The 18,702-nt window shown below is 36.8% G+C and overlaps 2 protein-coding genes across 2 annotated transcripts in view; both read left to right on the forward strand.

The window, feature by feature from the left end:
• Positions 1–4,644: 4,644 nt before the first annotated feature.
• The window catches only part of LOC127955916 (gastrula zinc finger protein XlCGF57.1-like), a 703,806-nt gene continuing 689,748 nt past the window's right edge, over positions 4,645–18,702 (forward strand). The window contains exons 1-2 of the mRNA XM_052553549.1: positions 4,645–4,822; positions 5,540–5,691. Coding sequence (XP_052409509.1) covers positions 5,607–5,691 — 85 coding nt within the window. The 5' untranslated portion in view covers positions 4,645–4,822; positions 5,540–5,606. The remainder of the gene's footprint in view (positions 4,823–5,539; positions 5,692–18,702) is intronic.
• LOC127955997 (uncharacterized) lies at positions 8,751–16,915 on the forward strand. Its single transcript, XM_052553735.1, has 3 exons — positions 8,751–14,411; positions 14,533–14,658; positions 14,759–16,915. The coding sequence occupies exons 2-3, from the start codon at positions 14,578–14,580 to the stop codon at positions 15,860–15,862; spliced, it is 1,185 nt and encodes a 394-aa protein (XP_052409695.1). The 5' UTR covers positions 8,751–14,411; positions 14,533–14,577; the 3' UTR covers positions 15,863–16,915.

Below are 18,702 nucleotides of genomic sequence, written 5' to 3' on the forward strand. Positions count from 1 at the left end.
GTTGGCGAAAAAGAGTGTGTAATGTCTTAAGTCAATGAACGTATTTACTTGTGACAAAAAACTGATTTGGCTTTATTAAAGTGTGTGCATGATCGCATTAAATAAATAGTCTAAATAAATTTTTCAGATTAACAAAGCACAAGGTTTTATCGGGAATTAAATGTGGAGTTATGTTCTGTATTACAAATATGAAAACAAGCATATGTGCACCAATAACTGCGCTTTGTATCTGCTGATTACTGATCGATTTACATGCTTTGCTCACTGACCCTGTATACTCTCGATCATTTTATTCACGAACGAGATGTATCAGTTCATTCAACTCTTTCACCTACGAGAACATCGTATTCGTTCACTACATTCAACAAGCCACATGCTCCTTCACATCCTGAGTAACTCTTTTTGACAGGATGAAACCGCTCACAGAGCTGTTCACGAGCTGCGCATGCTCTGCTAATAGCACCGCGCTCGCGCGCTGCTGTGGGAGGAACTTCATTGAACGAGAAAATCTTTTACTGTCTATGGTCCGTGGATTACGTAAACGAGAACGATTCGTTCACCTAAAAGATTTGTTCACGAACGAATCATCAGTGCAATTATCTATAGCCTATATTGATAAGGTTACGTTACGAAGGTCTAAGTAACAACGTAACTTCCGTGATGTCCCTGATTCTCCACGGGGCGGGTCGGGGCAGGTCAAGAAATTTTACTTTATTTGCGGGGTGGGACAAATAATTTTAATTAATTGTAAGCCTAAAACAGATATTTTCTGAAAAGTTCTGATTGGTTGATTTGGAATTTTGTTCCAGGATCAACAAGGATGGAACATGTTGTACTTTGTGAAATCACGCTCGCCAGTATTTATACCAACGCTGATGAGATTGATACTTTAAGTTTTCCTGCTCTACACTTTTGTAGGGGAATTTATGGTTAAAACCCAAGGACCAGATATATTTGGCAATGAAGACCAGGAGTCAGAGATGAGTTAAATTGATAATAATAATTTTACTTGAAGAAAATAGTTTGCAATTTCATCAGCAGAAGTCAGCTTCAACACTCTCGAAGGAGTTCGCAGGCCGCCCCCTGACCTGTATTACAGTGTATGATGTAGCTGTCCATCAGTGTAAACAATGTGCAAAGTAATTAAACCAAAAAGTACACGATTTATAAAGTTAGTCGTTATAGATTTCAAATCTTTTGCCCATCTCTATGTACGTCACTAGAACACTTGGCATAATAATCTCCGCCAACTTGTTTGGGAGAAACAAAACTCTGACCTGCCCCACCCCCCCACACCGATTCTCTGGTTAGTAGTTGGTGTGATAGCATCACGTCGAGGAGACCGTGTGTTTTTAATTGTAAAGGCAAGTTTGTTTTATTTTCACTGCCAAAGAATGAAGAACCAATGGCTAAAATTCATTTTTACCACAATACCAGAGCAGTACAACAAATCCCTTTTGTTGTGTTCACAACACCTGATAACCCCGAAAAGAACTTAAATTACACTTTCAGTTTTAATCGTACAGATAACAGCAATACATCAATCGAATCTGTAAAGGGTCTACTTTTTTTTGGATACAGACATAAAGATAATGAACAAGGTGTGCTGTCTGCAACCTTTGTCTGCGCTGCACTGATCATTTACAAACACGATAAAGCTTGACATGTCTACTTTAAAACTAAACAAGTGCTGCCCGAAAACAGATATTCTGTGATAAAGTACTCCATATGAAAACAATGTGATGTCCAATCTTTCATGTCTCCCTTCATTATATCTAATGTGACCACGCCCCCGCGCTAAACGCGCTATTTAGATTCAAACTGAAGCACGCGGCTTGAATACGCCCACAAAGAAGAAAAAGCAGCGAGACTGTTCAAGTTTTTGATTTTACTGTTTGCTTCGCGATGAGAGGAATAAGACATAATTCACCCCCAAAAAGATGCTAACGCATTGTTTACCGTGAAGTTTGCAACAGGAATACTGCAAAAAGTGTATGCTATGATTGGAGTTGTATGTCCTCCACAGACTCTGCAGTGATTTAGATTAAAAACGCACAAATACTCATATCAAACAATCTTTAATAACAAAGCAATAGTGACCACATAATGAAAACAGTTACTCACACTTGTGTGTTGCAAGATTACTATAGAACCCAATATAGCCAGCACAGCTTTGTCTTTTAGATATTCAGTATGTGATTTTCTCTATGGCTGTTATTCATTAACATTAGGCACACAGACAGGGGCAGGTTTAACATACTTCTCAATCAATCACCTTTATTTATATAGTGCTTTAAACAAAATATATTGCGTCAAAGCACTGAACAACATTCATTTGGAAAACAGTGTCTCAATAATGCAAAATGATAGTTAAAGGCAGTTCATCATTGAATTCAGTTATGTCATCTCTGTTCAGTTTAAATAGTGTCTGTGCATTTATTTGCAATCAAGTCAATGATATCGCTGTAGATGAAGTGACCCCAACTAAGCAAGCCAGAGGCGACAGCGGCAAGGAACCGAAACTCCATCGGTGACAGAATGGAGAAAAAAACCTTGGGAGAAACCAGGCTCAGTTGGGGGGCCAGTTCTCCTCTGACCAGACGAAACCAGTTCTGTCATTTTAAAAACTGCACGGATCCAAAATATTGTTACACGTGGGCTTTCTTTCTTAATATCAAGTCCTGAGCACCATATATGTTGACATATTACCAATATAATGGAAAGCAGCAATTCCTGATGTATTATTCAGGATATTGTAATATATTACCACAATGTATTTTATAGAAATTACCAATATACTGAAAATTCTTTAGTATTGGAACAATGAGCCAAAGACGTTCGAAGCCATATGCAGAACTTTTATTAAAAATAGTCAGACAAGCAATAATCAGTTACAGCATCAGGGATAACCAGAATCAATAACAGAAACGAGGAGATGTCGGGGCATCCAGCAGAGAATCATAGAGTCGGTAAAACATTTCAAAGGTCAGGTACAGAAGGAACAAACACAAAGGAAAAACACTCAGAAATGTCAGACATGCTAAACAAGACTTCGCAGAGTGTCTGTGTGTGAGTGCTGCTTATATGTGTGTGTAAATGAGGTGCAGGTGTGGCAAGGAGATTAGCTGATGAATGAGGTGCAGGTGTGGCAAGGTGATAGTTCTGCAGTGACTCATGGGAGATGGGTGTGATGCAACAATATGATAGGTGCTAGTGTCCAAGTGATATGGTGACATCTTGTGGTTGATGGGTGGAAATGGTCCTGGGTGGAGTGCCCTCTACTGAAGTTCATGGGCACTCCAGCTAATGATCGTGACAAATATATTGATTGTTCATATATAAAAAATGTATTTTCTTTCCGTAAGGGATGCATATATCTATGTCTATTAATGGTGTTTTTCTAACACCAGAATTAACTTTCTAAAGACGATCAGTCTAGAGTGGGCTATTGACTTCAGGAAATGTCTTTCTGTATTTAAGACAGTTTTTTTTAACACTTTTGCACGTGAGATTAAAATATTCTCCCAGCGTCAGCCCCACCCAGTGGCCTGAGGTGTTTTACCCGGACATTTACTCGTACCTCGTTGAGTCACCAGGTAAGCCAGAGATGAAGAACGCTTTTCACTTTCAGTTTCTAAGACTACGTCTAGCCATGTTTTTAACTGTTCATGTTTTCATATGCAGCTGGCAAATACATTTAAACAGTAATTACTTCTAAGACAACACATGCATTTATTGGTGGGTTAACTAACTAGTTTTGTGTTGATCTCTCCTGAGTCACACAAAAACTATTGTCTAAGCACAACGTGTGTCAGAATGATATCAAAAATAACATATTATAGTATAATAATCAAAATATAGTAGTTTGTGTGTGTTTTACTACAGTAAACTGTTATGTATTGTCATATACCCTATAGTTGTAGGTAACTTAGTACAGTATTGGGTAAAATACTTTGTTTACATTACTATAGTTGTTATATTACCACAGCAACTATAGAATTACCACAACAAATTAATTCAAATATATTTCTATGGTATGGTTCAAAAACACTAGTATTTAATATATATTACTATAAAAAAATCTATGTGGGAACTATTAAAGTTGTGTCTTTAAGATAGAATCTCATATTCTTTAATTAGTAATTCCTAATATTTGAAACACACCATTGGATAACATTTGCTTAAATGTCTATTTCACCAATAAATCAACTCCAAATTCCTCTGGCATTTAAATGTGTATTATTTTTTTATTTTAGACAGCAGGGGGATGACAAGAGTTTTATGTTGGTGTTATGAATAATCATTATTGCCAAGTCAGTGTATTAAACACGACTTTGGCCTTTTTTTGTAAAGTTGAATGAAAAAAATTTGGGGGGCTTATTAAGAACTGACAACCTTTTCATTTATGTCCACTGTATTCTTCAATGCATTGACTGACACTCTATCTGATCACAGTTAATAGCCAATCAGTGAAAAAATATAAGCGATGTAGCATAATTTGCCAAGTATTTTCTCTTTTACCATCTCTTTAATCCTATTCTGCTCACAGGTGACTGGAGATGAGTTTTGATCCTGCTTTTTTTTTTTTTGCAGTTTGCTGATTTTTTGGTAGTTTCAGTTTAATATGTTGCATGCTCCGTTATTGGTAAATAATAATTTATAATTTATAAATAATATTGATGATAAATTATCAAAAAATATTGGGCTTTGTTTTTGAAGCTGCGGTTGGTTATGTGTCTATCGCGAGAGTTGCCATCCAAGGTTGTGATGTGACGTCATAAGAGTGCGCAGCTCTCCTGCATCGGTTGCTTTTCAGCTGAAGGTTTGTGTGTTTTTTTTTTTACGCATTTAAAGTGTTTAAATCAATGCAAAAAGTTAAAGGTCCGGGATTATTGATAGAATAAACATCATGATACTTTATCTTACACTAATAAACTTTCGAACATGAATATGCCAGAAAAGCCGCGTCTCATTTCGCTTCCTCCCTGTGTAGTGACTGAAGACGAGTTCAGAGAGGAACATATTACCAACGCAATGACGACTGTCACGATACAAAATGTGATCTTTTTAATGTAATAAGCATTCAATGTGCAGATAATAATAGCGACAACATAATCATGGTTGTCAACTTCAGAAAATTAAAATAAGGAACGCTACGTTGTGTTTATGATGCACTTTTCTCACTACGCTTAATATTGGAGCTATAAAATTTGATTTATCTGATCAATATAATCCGTTGTAACTGCTTTAATAGTCACAGAATATTAAAATCTTATTTCAGACACGAAATTGTGTTTATGAAGAATACACATTTCAGCATTATTGAGTAATCTCTTAATTTACATGGTTCTGAAAATAAAAACTATAAGACTAACCTGCAGGGAATATTCTGATATTAATATGCTGAAGTTTTTTAGTCTCATCATGATGATTTAAGGCCATTAACTCTGACTCACTTAGCAGTGCAGTAATTGAGACGCACCCAGAGATTTAGTTTGCATTTACTATTGGTTTTCTTAATTACTCTCATCTTAAACAGGACAAAGTATTCAAGCACACAGAAAAACTGCTGAAGCTACTGAGATCTACGTTACACATCTATAAAGATGGCATTTATTAAAGAGGAGAGTCAAGACATAAGGATTGTAGAAGTATTCAGTCTGAAACATGAAGATACCGAGGAACAAACAGGTGGGTTTTCATTCTCGTTTTCATGTGCCATATTGCCCAGCCCTAATTCTAGCTTGCATTTTTCACATTATGCAATTATAATTTTGACATTGGTCATCGTGGAGCTTCAGGTAATGATGTGGATATCTAGGTGTAAATGAAACCCAAGACCCATGTCCTCGTCCAGTTCAGTCTCATCCCATCACACTGGTGGTACTCAAAAGATTTTTCCAAGACCTTATGTTAGTATTATTCAAAAGTTCACTCTTTTTAAGTCTATTAAATGTTAAAAATCATGGCTTTAATGTTGGATGGCTATAATTAATGGCTAAAATTGGAAAGAAAACTTATTTAAAAGCAACATCAGTTGCAGTATTGGTATCAATGATACTGGTCTTAATTCAGAATAGGCTGCTTAATAAAAAATGTCTTGAAACATTTTATAGATAATATAATATATATAAACACACACACACACACACACACACACACACACATACAGTGCTCAGCATAAATGAGTACACCCCCTTTAAAAAGTACAAATTCAATCATTAGCTCAATGAACAAAAGAACAATTTCCAAACTTTTCACAAGGCTGAGTTTTATTGAACACTTATTTAACTCCATAACATGAAATTAAAGGTTAATAATCTAACTTGGATCACAAAATCTTCAGTTTTACTCAAATTAGTTGAAGCAAAAATGAATACACCCCACAACAAACACTACTGAATCTAGTATTTTGTATTAGCACCGTGATTTTTAAGGACAGCACCAAGTCGTCTAGGCATGGAACGAACAAGTTAGCGACGTATTGCAACATCTATCTTTTTCCATTCTTCAAGAATAACCTCTTTTAGAGCCTGGATGCTGGATGGAGAGTGATTCTCAACTTGTTGCTTCAGAATTCCCCACAGGTGTTCGATTGGGTTCAGATCAGGAGACATGACTTGGCCATTCAATCACCTTCACCCGGTTCTTCTTCAGAAATGCAACAGTAGCTTTAGATGTGTGTTTTGGATCGTTGTCGTGTTGGAAAAGTGCACGACGACCAAGTGCACGGAGTGATGGCAGCATCTTCTCCTTCAGTATAGAGCAGTACATTGTTGAGTTCATGATACCATTAATGACATGCAGCTCCCCAACACTAGCAGCACTCATGCAGCCCCACATAAGGACACTGCCACCAACATGTTTCACTGTAGGCACCATGCATTTTTCTTTGAAATCCTCACTTTTACGACGCCATACAGTTTTTAAACCACTAGTTCCAAAAACAGTGATCTTTGTCTCATCACTCCTTTGTCCCAGTAGTCTTCATCTTTTTCAGCAAGGGCCCTAGCAAATTCTAGGCGTGCTTTTTTGTGCATGGGTTTTAGGAGAGGCTTCCATCGTGGACGATACCCATGAATGCCATTCCTCTGCAGTGTGCGTCGTATGGTGTCATGGGAAACGGTCACTCCAGTTTGGCTTTCTACTGCTTTAGCTAGCTGCAGTGAATTTGCATGGCGATTTTCTTCAACCCTTCTCATCAGAAGACGCTCCTGTCGAGATGTTAACTTCCGTGGACGGCCTGGACGTCTCTGTAAGATGGTTGCACTTCCATCTTTCTTAAATTTTTGGATCACTTTTGCTACAGTATTTTAACTGATATGTAAAGCTTTGCTGATCTTCTTGTAGCCCTCACCTTTTTTGTGTAAAGAAATTATTTCCTTTCTTAGATTTTGTGACATTTCTTTTCCATGGGGAGCCATTGCTGACAGCATGAAATGCTTTTCTTTAAGTAATGCCCTTTTAAAGTCACCTGTCTGCTGGACACCTCTTAAATGAATCATTAGACTCACCTGTGGTTGAATGCCTGTTAATTAGAATTTTGTAGTCTTAAGTGTAGCTTTTCTCCTAAGACTATAATTTGGGTGTACTCATTTTTGCAACATGGGCTTGAATGAATTTGTTAGGAAAATCACTTTTTTGTGTGTGCAAATTAGCAAATCTTGTTTGCAATCAATGGCTCACATTTGTGGGAGTATTTTGTAGTATATTATCTCATAGAAAATGTTGATTCTGAAAGGAAACTAAAGGTTTTCTGACAAATGTAGTGGGGTGTACTCATTTATGCTGAGCACTGTACAGTCATGGCCAAAAATATTGGCACCCGTGGTAAATATGATCAAAGAAAGCTGTGAATTATGAATTCTTTTGATCTTTTATATATATATATATAAAAAAAAACTCTCATTGGATAATAAGAATTTAAAATGGGGGGGGGGGTATCATTATGAAATAAATGTTTTTCTCTAATACACATTGGCCACAATTAAGGACGCCCTTTTATTGAATTCTTTTTTTCAACCTTTAGTTTGTCAGTTTAACAGCTCTAAGGCCTCATTTACACTGCATGGTTCAAGTGACCCAAATCAGATTTTTTGCTCTCATGTGGCACAGATCGGATATGACCGGTGAACGTGTTCTCAGATCGGATTCAGGCCTCATTCATATGTGGTAATAAATCGGATATGAATCGGATACGTGCATTTGTGTGTGCTATGTAAGCAGACAAATCGGATATTCCCCAGTTAATGCGAGCCGTACGTCATTAAAAAAGTGACGTCAACTCAGGTGGACACCGCCAACTGAGATCACATGACTTATTATAGGCGTGATGGAGGACGAAGGATACACACAGTGGAGCAATGCCGAGGTTTCATGTCTTTTAATCTTTGGGGCGAAGAGATGGGGCAAAAATGCAGGGTTGTTACAGAAATAAAGGGCTCTCCTTTTTTTCTCTGCCATACGAGACCAATGTTTTGCTGATGTTTTTTTTTTTTTTTTGGACTTTTCAAAATATTGTGGAAAGCAAAACACTGTATAATAGGGCTGCATGATGTGTCGTTTAAGCATCGATATCGCAATGTACGAATCCACAATAGTCACATCACAGAATGTGCGATGTAGGCTGTCGTAGTTGATCCGTTATTCATTAACTGTGCGGGCCAGCTGCTCCCCAGCCCTTGATTAATTGCACAGCTTAACCACAGAGTGAAAGTTTTGACAGGTCAGCGAGAGAGAGAGAGAGAGATATATATATAGAGAGAGAGAGTGAGCGAGAGAGCGCGTGAGAGACAGCGAGAGAAAAAGCGCGCGAGAGAGAGAGCCCCGGCTGCACGCTCACCGTCTTCAAACAACACGAGTGCTGTCTTGCTCTCTCTCCCTCGCGCATATTAATCAATTGACACGATGGTGAAAAATGAGAATGTAAATCTGCTCACCCCATTTTTGTTTGTAAGAAAATATTTTATTAGATTTCATATCGCAATATATATCGCAGAAAAATAAAATTTTGCAATGTCATTTTTTCCCAATATCGTGCAGCCCTACTGTATAATTTTATTTACATCTGCGTCCATTGTATTTCATGCTGTTTTACTACATTTTCTGGGTCAGAACGTCATAGTAGTTTCAGCAGTGTATAGTGTAAATGCACAAATCGGATACGGGTCACTTTTAAAAGATGATGTAAGCGGGTCGTCAAAAAAATCGGATATAGTCAGAAAAACGGATTTGGGCATCAAGACCTGCAGTGTAAATGCAGCCTAAATGATCTCCTATAATGCCTGATGAGGTAAGAGAACACCTGACAAGAGATCAGAGACCATTCCTTCATCCAGAATCACTCCAGACCCTTCAGATTCCCAGCTTCTCCTCTTCAGTTCACTCCTCTCATTTTCTGTAGGGTTCAGGTCAGAGGACTGGAATGGCTATAGCAGAAGCTTGGTTTTGAGCTCAGTGACCCATTTCGGTGTTGTTTTTTAGGTTTGTGTTTGGATTATTGTACGGTTGAATGATCCAAACATGGCCCATTATAAGATTTCTAACAGAGTCAGTCACTTTTTGATTTTTTTTATCTGTTGGTATTTGATAGAAGCCATGTATTTAAACAAGATGTCCTGGACCTCCAGCAGAAATATAGGGTCTCGGCATTAAAAGCGGCAGTATACCTCATTGAACACATGGGGTACTTGTTTATCTCTTGTGTTCACCAAACCCTTCTTGAGTGTTTGCTGCTAAAAAGCTCATTTTTTAGTTTCATCTGATCATAAAAGCAAGTCTCATTTGAAGTTCCAGTCATGTCTGATAACTGACTATGCTTTTGTTTGTTTTTGGATGAGCTGGGATTTATTTTTATCTTTTAAAAGGGACATATAATGCTACATTCACTTTTACAAGTTGTTTGAACTGAAATGTGTGTTGGCAGTGTGTGTACACAACCAACCTATAATGATATAAAATCCCCCCCCAGAGATTTTTTTTTAAAATCTTGTTAAATGTTTTCCCCTTTCTCAAATCGAGGTGATCTCAGATGCCTGTCTTTGTGATGTTACTAAAACATGCCCCCCCGCGATAGTCTGATTGACAGTAGTGGTTCAGCACAGACTAGACTGGTGTTTTATCTAGGGCTCAAATGATTAGTTGACGTTATCGACAATAAAAAATTGTCTACAAATATTTTTGTTGTCGAGTATTCGTTTGATTTAATTTGACCTTATTATAGCCTGCAATAATGAGGTTTGACCGAGTTAGACTGTAGCCCTCCTCGATGCAGTTCAAGAGAAGAAGAGAAACAGCACTCGCTCAGCGCAGCTTCAGAGAAACCGAATGGCGTTTGGATATGAAAATATATGATGCGCGTTTTCCTCTAAATAATGAAATCAACAACAAAAATACCACAGCAGCGTGAAAGCAGCAGTTAAAAATGCATCTTATTACACCAATGTGGATGTTCGCACAAGCCCTGTAAAGCATTCACGTCACGTCTATAGTATTTTATGCAATACCTTATACAAAGCAAATTTTTAATAATAATGTTTAATAGCGTAAAATTGATTAAAGCGTAACTATTTTTGGACCAAAATGTATTTTTAATGCTTCAACAAATTCTAACTGACCCTCTGATGTCACATGGACTACTTTGATGATGTTTTTCTTACCTTTCTGGACATGGACAGTATACCATACACACAGCTTCAATGGAGGCACTGAGAGCTCTCGCACTAAATCTAAAATATCTTAAATTGTGTTCCAAAGATAAACGGCGGTCTCACTGGTTTGGAACGACATGAGGGTGAGTCATCAATGACATAAATTTGGGATTTTTGCATGAACTATCCCTTTAAGACTGCAGCTCTGTTTCAAAGCTACTTGCACTCTCCATTTTAGTGACTCTAACAGCAGCTGTCAATCAATCCGTCACTGCGGGTCTCAGGTTCATGCCCCACGCACTCAGCCCCGCCCTCGGTTCGTCCTCTCTATCTCCGCTGTGCTCTGCCCACTTTTCAGCATTTTTCAAATATTGTCAGTGGGTGGAGTCAGGCTCTGACCAGGGGTTTAGTTACCCTTTAAAGTGATAGTTTGGTTTGCAGAGATCAAAGCTTAACCTAGCTCAGGACTGTTTTGATTATTATATACCAGTAAGGTATTTTAAGAGAGATTACTCTACCAGTCAAAAGTTTTTGAATGGCAATGTTAAGATTTTTTTTGTTTTTTTGTTTCTTTTTTATTTTTAAGAAGTTTCTTCTGCTCACCAAATCCTGCATTTATTTGATCCAAAATACAGCAAAAGCAGTAATATTGTGCAATATTTTAACAATTTTAAATAACTGCTTTATATTTGAATATATTTTAAAATGATATTTATTCTTGTGATCAAAGCTGCATTTTCTCCAGTCTTCAGTGTCACATGATCTTCAGAAATCATTCTTATATACTGATTTGCTGCTTAAGAAACATTTATTATTATTATTACTACTTTTATTATTATCAATATTTAAAAGATTCAAGATTCTTTGATGAATATAAAGATCCAGAAATCAGAATTTATCTGACAAAAAAAGCTTGTAGGCCGGGGCAGGAACTGTAAGGGCAAATTCACACACGTCGTTCACACTCTGTATTCAGACTGTATTGTCTGAATGCCTGCTGTTCCAGAGAGGCTCTGGGGCTCTAGAGGAGATTGAACACAAACCAGTCTTTTAAACTCCTAAACTCTTAAAACATTCCTATTCTCGAACATCCAGGAGGACCACATTACAGTGAGGCAAAATAGTGTCTGAATTATTAGCATTATTATTTCACTCTAATGCTAAAAAAAGTTTTATTTATTTTTTAACCCAATTTTTTTAAGAGTGTATGCTGAATGTCAAGAACTGTTATTTTAGTGTTATCATCAACATTGCCATTGCATGCACAGATAGTGAGAATGTGAAATATTGTTAAATGTATTGTCAACCAGCATCACACTTGACCATCTAACAGGGGACCAGTGTGCTTTAGTCTAGAGAAAACACTACTATATGCACAGACCTGTTGCTGTGTACGTTTAGCATTTACAGTTTAGTCTGTGTAGAAATGACCACGCAAAAGTGAACAAAATGGTGTCCTAAACATGGAAACATCGAAATTAACTGATTTTGTTCAAGTCAAAAATATTATTGAACATCACTGAACCAAATTTAAACTTCGGTTTTCACCAACAGAACAAATTTATGGGTTTTTATTAAAACAAGCAGAAAGAGCTCTTTAAGGTAACAATTGCAGCTCAGTACGTTTAATAGTAAAGAGTGAATGTGATAAATAAAATGACTTCGGTCCCCAGTTAGATAAAGTGCGATACATGTCTGGTTTTTTCCCCTTCTCGAATAACAAATGCACTAAAGATTCTGGAGCTCAAAAGTCAACAATTCTACTACTGATGAATACTGTTAAATTTAAAGGGTTTTTTTGGGAACTGAAGGAAATGTAAATGGCCTACGGTGTTTATAGTGTTTGTTAAATTAGCAAATTTTACATTATTTGAAGTTTAATTAAATTAAATTAAAATTAAATTAAATTTATGCATTTAGCAGACACTTTTATCCAAAGCGACTTACAGTGCATTCAGGCTATACATTTTTACATATCATGTGTTCTCGGGGAATCGAACCCCCAACCTTGCGCTTGCATGCTTGGTAGCGCAGTTCTCTACCAATTGAGCTACAGGAAATGTGTAGCATATTTTACTAACTAGATTTGCAGCAAATTGCTTGAAAAAAAAATCACATTAATATGATTTAAAATTCATTTTAACAACAGTATTTGTAAGTAAAAATTCTTAATGTCGGCTTACAGTTTACCCTTGGCATCAACATTTAGTCTGCCCATTTGGTAAAGTTTTTCCATGTGCAGGGTATTTCATATGTTTCAATAAGATACATTTGCATCAACACACAGATGCTGTGGACAGGGACATTTATTACGTCAGTTTTGATGGTTCTCATGTCTTTTATCTCAAACACGGTCATGGTTAAATTCAGCTGTACTTTATGACAACTGTGTTCATGGAGTGAAATAATTTTCAGCCATTAATACCTCAATTTTGAATTTTCCTTCATAAATGTATTGTATGACTTCAGAAGACTTTGAATACAACACAAATAGTTTTTTAATACTTTTATTATCTTCCTTGCACTAAATGCCCATGAGTGTAAATTATGTGTTTTATATAAGTGGCTGGATTTGGTGCTCCAAAATATCTATGAAAGTGTAAACTTAAATTCATATGTGTATTAATTCATATTTGTAGAGTTTAAGCAGTGAGGAAATGGACACAGAAGCGATTTTGTTCAAATGATTTTGGTCCCCAGTTAGATGGTGAAATGTGACACAAGGATCCACTTGGTCTGTCTCTAAGACCCAATCCCAATTCTTCTCCTTAGCCCTTCCCCTTTCCCCTACCCCTCCGTTTCGTGCATTCACGTGAAGGGGTAGGGGTGCCTTGATTCTCTTTTGGTTGGAGGGGAAGGGGTAAGGGAAAGGGCCAGATAGCCCTTCAAACGAAGATTTTTTGGGACCACACTTCAAACGAAGGGGTTTGAATTATCTCAGCAACATGGCTGCTACAGTGAACAAAAAGACACATAAATTTAATCTTTTTTGGCATAAATAAAGATTTTAACGAAAAGTAATCATTTGTTTTATGTTACATTCAATTGTGAGTTCATATTAACGGTCATGTTACTCAAAGGAATGTTTGCTATAAATCACTAATAGTTGCTAACGTCATATCATTACAGACTGCATGATAGTGCCACAGCATATGTCTGATCAGGGCGATAACTGCCGTAGACTAATCCCCCCAGTAATTAGATATCGCTTAACCATTTTCTCAAATATTACCTATTCGAGAGAGAGAGAGAAAAGAGAAATGGAAGTTGCGTGTATTTGCGTCTGTTCGTTTAAATTTTAGAGTGAGTTTACTTAAAAACAGCGATTGTATCCTCTCGTCGCTGGAAAATATAATGTAGCGATTCAGTATTTAAACTGTATTTAATAAAAGTCGTGGGGCAATGTTGACAAGTTTTTCTCCTGGATGTGTGAGCTGCGCGATTTCCGATATGTGTGTGTGTCAGCATGCAGCAAAATATAATTGGGATTGGCCCTAAATGTCAGAACGAGTAACTTCAGTCTTCAATGTGATGAAAGACAAAACATTATCTTAAGCTGAATGCTGAGCAAATCAGTGGAAGAGCGTCCTACTATTGAGGAAGGCCTTCAGGCAGTCAAAAGTATGTGCAAAGACTTATTGTAGAGTTTACAATACTCATTAAATTATTGGATATAAATATTGTTGTGAATTTACAGGTTTCGATCACCAGTCTGATCAAATTGGAACCACAGACAGCTACAGCAATAAGAATAGAAATAAAGTGAGTATCCATATGCAGTTTATTCTAAGCAACAAGCATAACACTGTTAAATACAGGTCAGACAAAAGTAGACCTTAATCAGGTGTGTTACATGAATTCATACAGTCTTATTAATTTACAGGACAGGGTCCATACAGAGGATTGCTTTCATCAAGCAAAAGATGAGATGGACGTCCCAGAGAATCTGTGCAGTGATGTGACTAATTCATATTCCCACACTAAAGAGGAATTATCTGAGTGTGAAATGGTGATTAGGGTTTTCTTAACATAACCAGGGGATTAAATAATGCAGTTTATAGCACTGTTATTAATTGCAAATTAATTTAAGTAATGTTTATGTATTGCAGAGCAACACAGAACAACAGATATACCCTTTCCTGGAAACGTCAGAGAAAGAAGAAAAAGCAAAACAGGTACAATGGAAATTAGCAGAAGAAAAAGCTATCCAAGGAAAACTGCTTACAAAGGCTAGGATGGAAATGAATGAATATGCCCAAGGTTGTGCATCTCTACAACCAAATGTGATTAAAGTGAAAGTATCCTCAAACACGCCACGCCAACGCATCTATGACAAAAAGAATTTCTGCCTTTACTGTGAAAAACCTTATGCAAAAATCACAAGACATCTGATTCAGAAACATTCTGGAGAGGTCGAAGTTGCAAAGGCACTGTCATGTAAGCAAGACTCAACCAAGCGTAATCTTTTTTTAACCAAAATAAGGAACATGGGAAACTACCACCATAATAGTTCAGTCCTATCCTCTGGAAAAGGAGAGATCATTCCAAAAAGACAAGCAACATCTGTGTCGACAGCAACTGACTATCTGCCTTGCAAGTTTTGCTTTGCTATGTATATCAAAACAGACCTCTGGAAACATCATAAGCGTTGCAAATTACAAGTAAAAGACAAAATGCCAGTGAAGCAGAAGGTTCAGGCAAGCTGTTCCCTGTTGTTGCCCATGGACTCAACAATTTCCAGTGGACTTCAAAAAGTAATTGAAGACATGACATATGATGATATAACACAGGTGGTAAAATCGGATCCGTTGATTCTGTCATTGGGTGAGAGAATGTTCCTCAAAAATGGAGAAGTTGGACGACACCGGGCAGATATTAGAAATAGGATGAGGGAACTTGCCAGACTTCTTCTGGTGGCAAGAGCCATCGACAAGGACGTTGTTGCTTTAAAGGACTTGATCAACCCAGTAAAGTTTAACACAGTACTTGAAGCTGTGAAAAAGATGACCGGTTTTGACAGCTCAACAAACCAATTCTCAGTTCCTTCAACAGCACTGAAACTGCGACGTTCCTTTGTCAAAGTGTCATATATTTTGCAAGGGGAGGCTTTACGTCAAGAGGATGATGCTTTAAAGGGAAGAGCAGAGCACTTCAGCAAGTTAATTGAATTGGAATGGACAATCCATGTGCCATTTAAAAATAAACTGATGTAAAAATTAATACAGCAGTCATCCTTTACTCCCAACATCTGAGCCGCTGAAGATGCAGTGGATTACACATTTGTTTCTGAAGAGCATGCGCATTAATGGAAACAAGATTTTAAAGGATAATGGAAGAGATTAGAAAGCAGTTAAATACTTTGTACACAACAGAATAAATTCAATAAAGAGAAATTTGGATCAACAGTATTGAGCCCATAAACCCTGAGAGCTTGCGAAGTAGAGTATCAATGTTGAGTCATAACTGTGCTGGGACATTGACAGTCCATGTAAATGGAGTACCAGTGCATCATAGCATTGAAATGATTGACTACAACTGTTTTCAGTTGCTGTTTGGGCTTCTGTTTTGGAATGACCGGTTATTACTTTGATGTAAGACACTTTGAAATTGCACTATTTTAAACATGTGTTTAAAATACACTTATTTTTAAATTTTCAATTAGATTTTTTGTTTTACTTTTTCTTATACTATACAAATTTTAATATAATAATCTATATTATTATTTCCTGCGAGGCAAAACGCACCTTCTACATAAAGTTCTACAGATTTTATTATTATTATTATTTAATGGTATTGTTATTATTGTTGTATATGTAGCCACTCATCACTGAGGGTGAAAAGTCTGCATTACCACATGGGGGCTCTTTTAGAGAGATTATGAGATTTTCCAGGTGATAAATTGGAAAACCATTTCTGTTGTCAGGAGTGCAGCAGAAGCAAGTGACAAACCATCAGTTTAGGAGTGTGTCTGGACTTTAAATAAAGTTTGACTTGATTTTATTCAAAATGCTGTAGTTATGTTTCTTTTTCAGTGTTTTTGTTTTTATTTTTACAAAATCATTTTCAATGCAGCAACTCAGCATATATATAGCATATATATGTTTGTGTGTGTATATGTATGTATATTACCTCCAAAGATCCAAATGGTCATCTGTTTTCTTTCCTTAACATTAATGTAAAATGTAAATTGTTAAATGTAAAGCATATTCTGACTATTTCTGAATGTTATGACAATGTTGATATTAAAAATGGTTTAAAAGTATTTTACTGAAGTGCCCTCCATACAAAACCTGACACTAATACACATGTGGTGGTTAAAAACTCGAATTGGTATTCCAAAAGGCATTACCTCTGCTCTTGAACTGTTGCCAGCTGTCTGACTTCAGTTTTATTACTATTATTATTATTTGAAAAATAAAGAAACTAAGTACTAACAAACTAATTATAATAACACTTCTCAATCTGTCAGTATTATACGTACATGTACATATAATGTGTGTATATATACATATTTACACAATAAAAACTAAATTTATTTAGACACCTTGAACATTTCACACATTATCACAGTTTATTCACCACGGTTTAGCAAATGTTATTAAAATATGACAATAACTCAGAGTTAAACTGTCAGAACAAATTAAAGAGGGGTGAAATGCTCGTTTTCACTCAATATCCTGTTAATCTTGAGTACCTATAGAGTAGTACTGCATCCTTCATAACTCCAAAAAGTCTTTATTTTTATTATATTTATAAGAGAAAGATAGTCTGTACCGATTTTTCCCGGAAAAACACGAGCGCCTAGAGGCGTGACGTGTGGGCGGAGCTAAAGAATCACGAGCGCCAGTAGGATTTTGTGTTGAGCGCGTCTGGAAGCTGTGACACAGATCCAGAGGCTGAAATTTAACAAGAGCAGCATCAGCAAAGGCGTCTCTATGTGGTATGTACTGAAACTGTATATATTTGCATAGCGGTTTTGGAAAATGACTAAGTTCCACTTTGTCGTCTTTTTTTTTTTTTTTTTTTTTTAAGCTGTAGATGTGGAAAGTGCAGTTTGATGACAACATCGCATGTTGTTTACTTGATGTGCTTACGCGCCGATAGCTAAGTTAACAACACAGAGATATTTGAAGCAGTTTTACTCACCGCCTGCGGTTCCAACACACGATCGTGACCCTTTTTCGTTGGGACTGCATTATCCTTAAGAAATAAACGATGTGCAATCCGAAATGCAGGGAACAAACACAAACACTTGCACAACTCCGTTGATGCTCTGTAAAAATAAACTCCATCCACTGGTCCCTTAATGCTGTTTCTCTTTAGGTAATCTGTTCAGGGTTGTCTTGCCCTGGCAACCAAAAACACACTTCTTTTGTGGCTTTTCGTGACGCTCTCGCTCTGATCAGGCTGTGCTCAGCCTCTCAGTGCTCTGCTGCTATACGGGAGCGCGCGCTCTTCCGGCAGAAGTGCCTTAGGACCCATATAAGGAAATTCCGCTCCATCTAATGTCACACAGAGCCATACTCGAAAAAAACTTTCCGAAACTTGTGACAAACTGGAAGAGGTTTTTTTGGAACAGAAATACTCCTTCAAACGTACAACTTAATTTTTGAAACTTTGTCCATGTTTAGCATGGGAATCCAACTCTTTAACGGTGTAAAAAACTCAGTATGCATGAAATAGCATTTCACCCCCCCTTTAATCTTTATAATGTCAGATAGCACTTAAGCAAAAAAAATGGCCAGGTCAAATGTCAGAATAATTTTTGGTCCCAGATTTTTATAAAATTTACTGGTAGTCCACTGTATGAAGAATGTTTGGGTATAATATGTTTTTCAGAAATTATATTTTGATTGTTGCATTGAAATTTTACAGTTGGTTCTAGAAATGTGCAAATATTAAAAGACATTCAGTTCATGTAATTTACTAAAGCAAACTGAAGATTTTAACGCAGAAAAAATTAAAATAAATAAATAATTGGCCTCCAAGATCAAAACGGTCCCCAGTCAGATGGTGAGGTATGACATGATCTGTTTGGTTGCCTTTGCATTTT

This window comes from Carassius gibelio, chromosome B4, assembly GCF_023724105.1.
Source record: "Carassius gibelio isolate Cgi1373 ecotype wild population from Czech Republic chromosome B4, carGib1.2-hapl.c, whole genome shotgun sequence".
In the NCBI taxonomy this organism is placed as follows: domain Eukaryota; kingdom Metazoa; phylum Chordata; class Actinopteri; order Cypriniformes; family Cyprinidae; genus Carassius; species Carassius gibelio.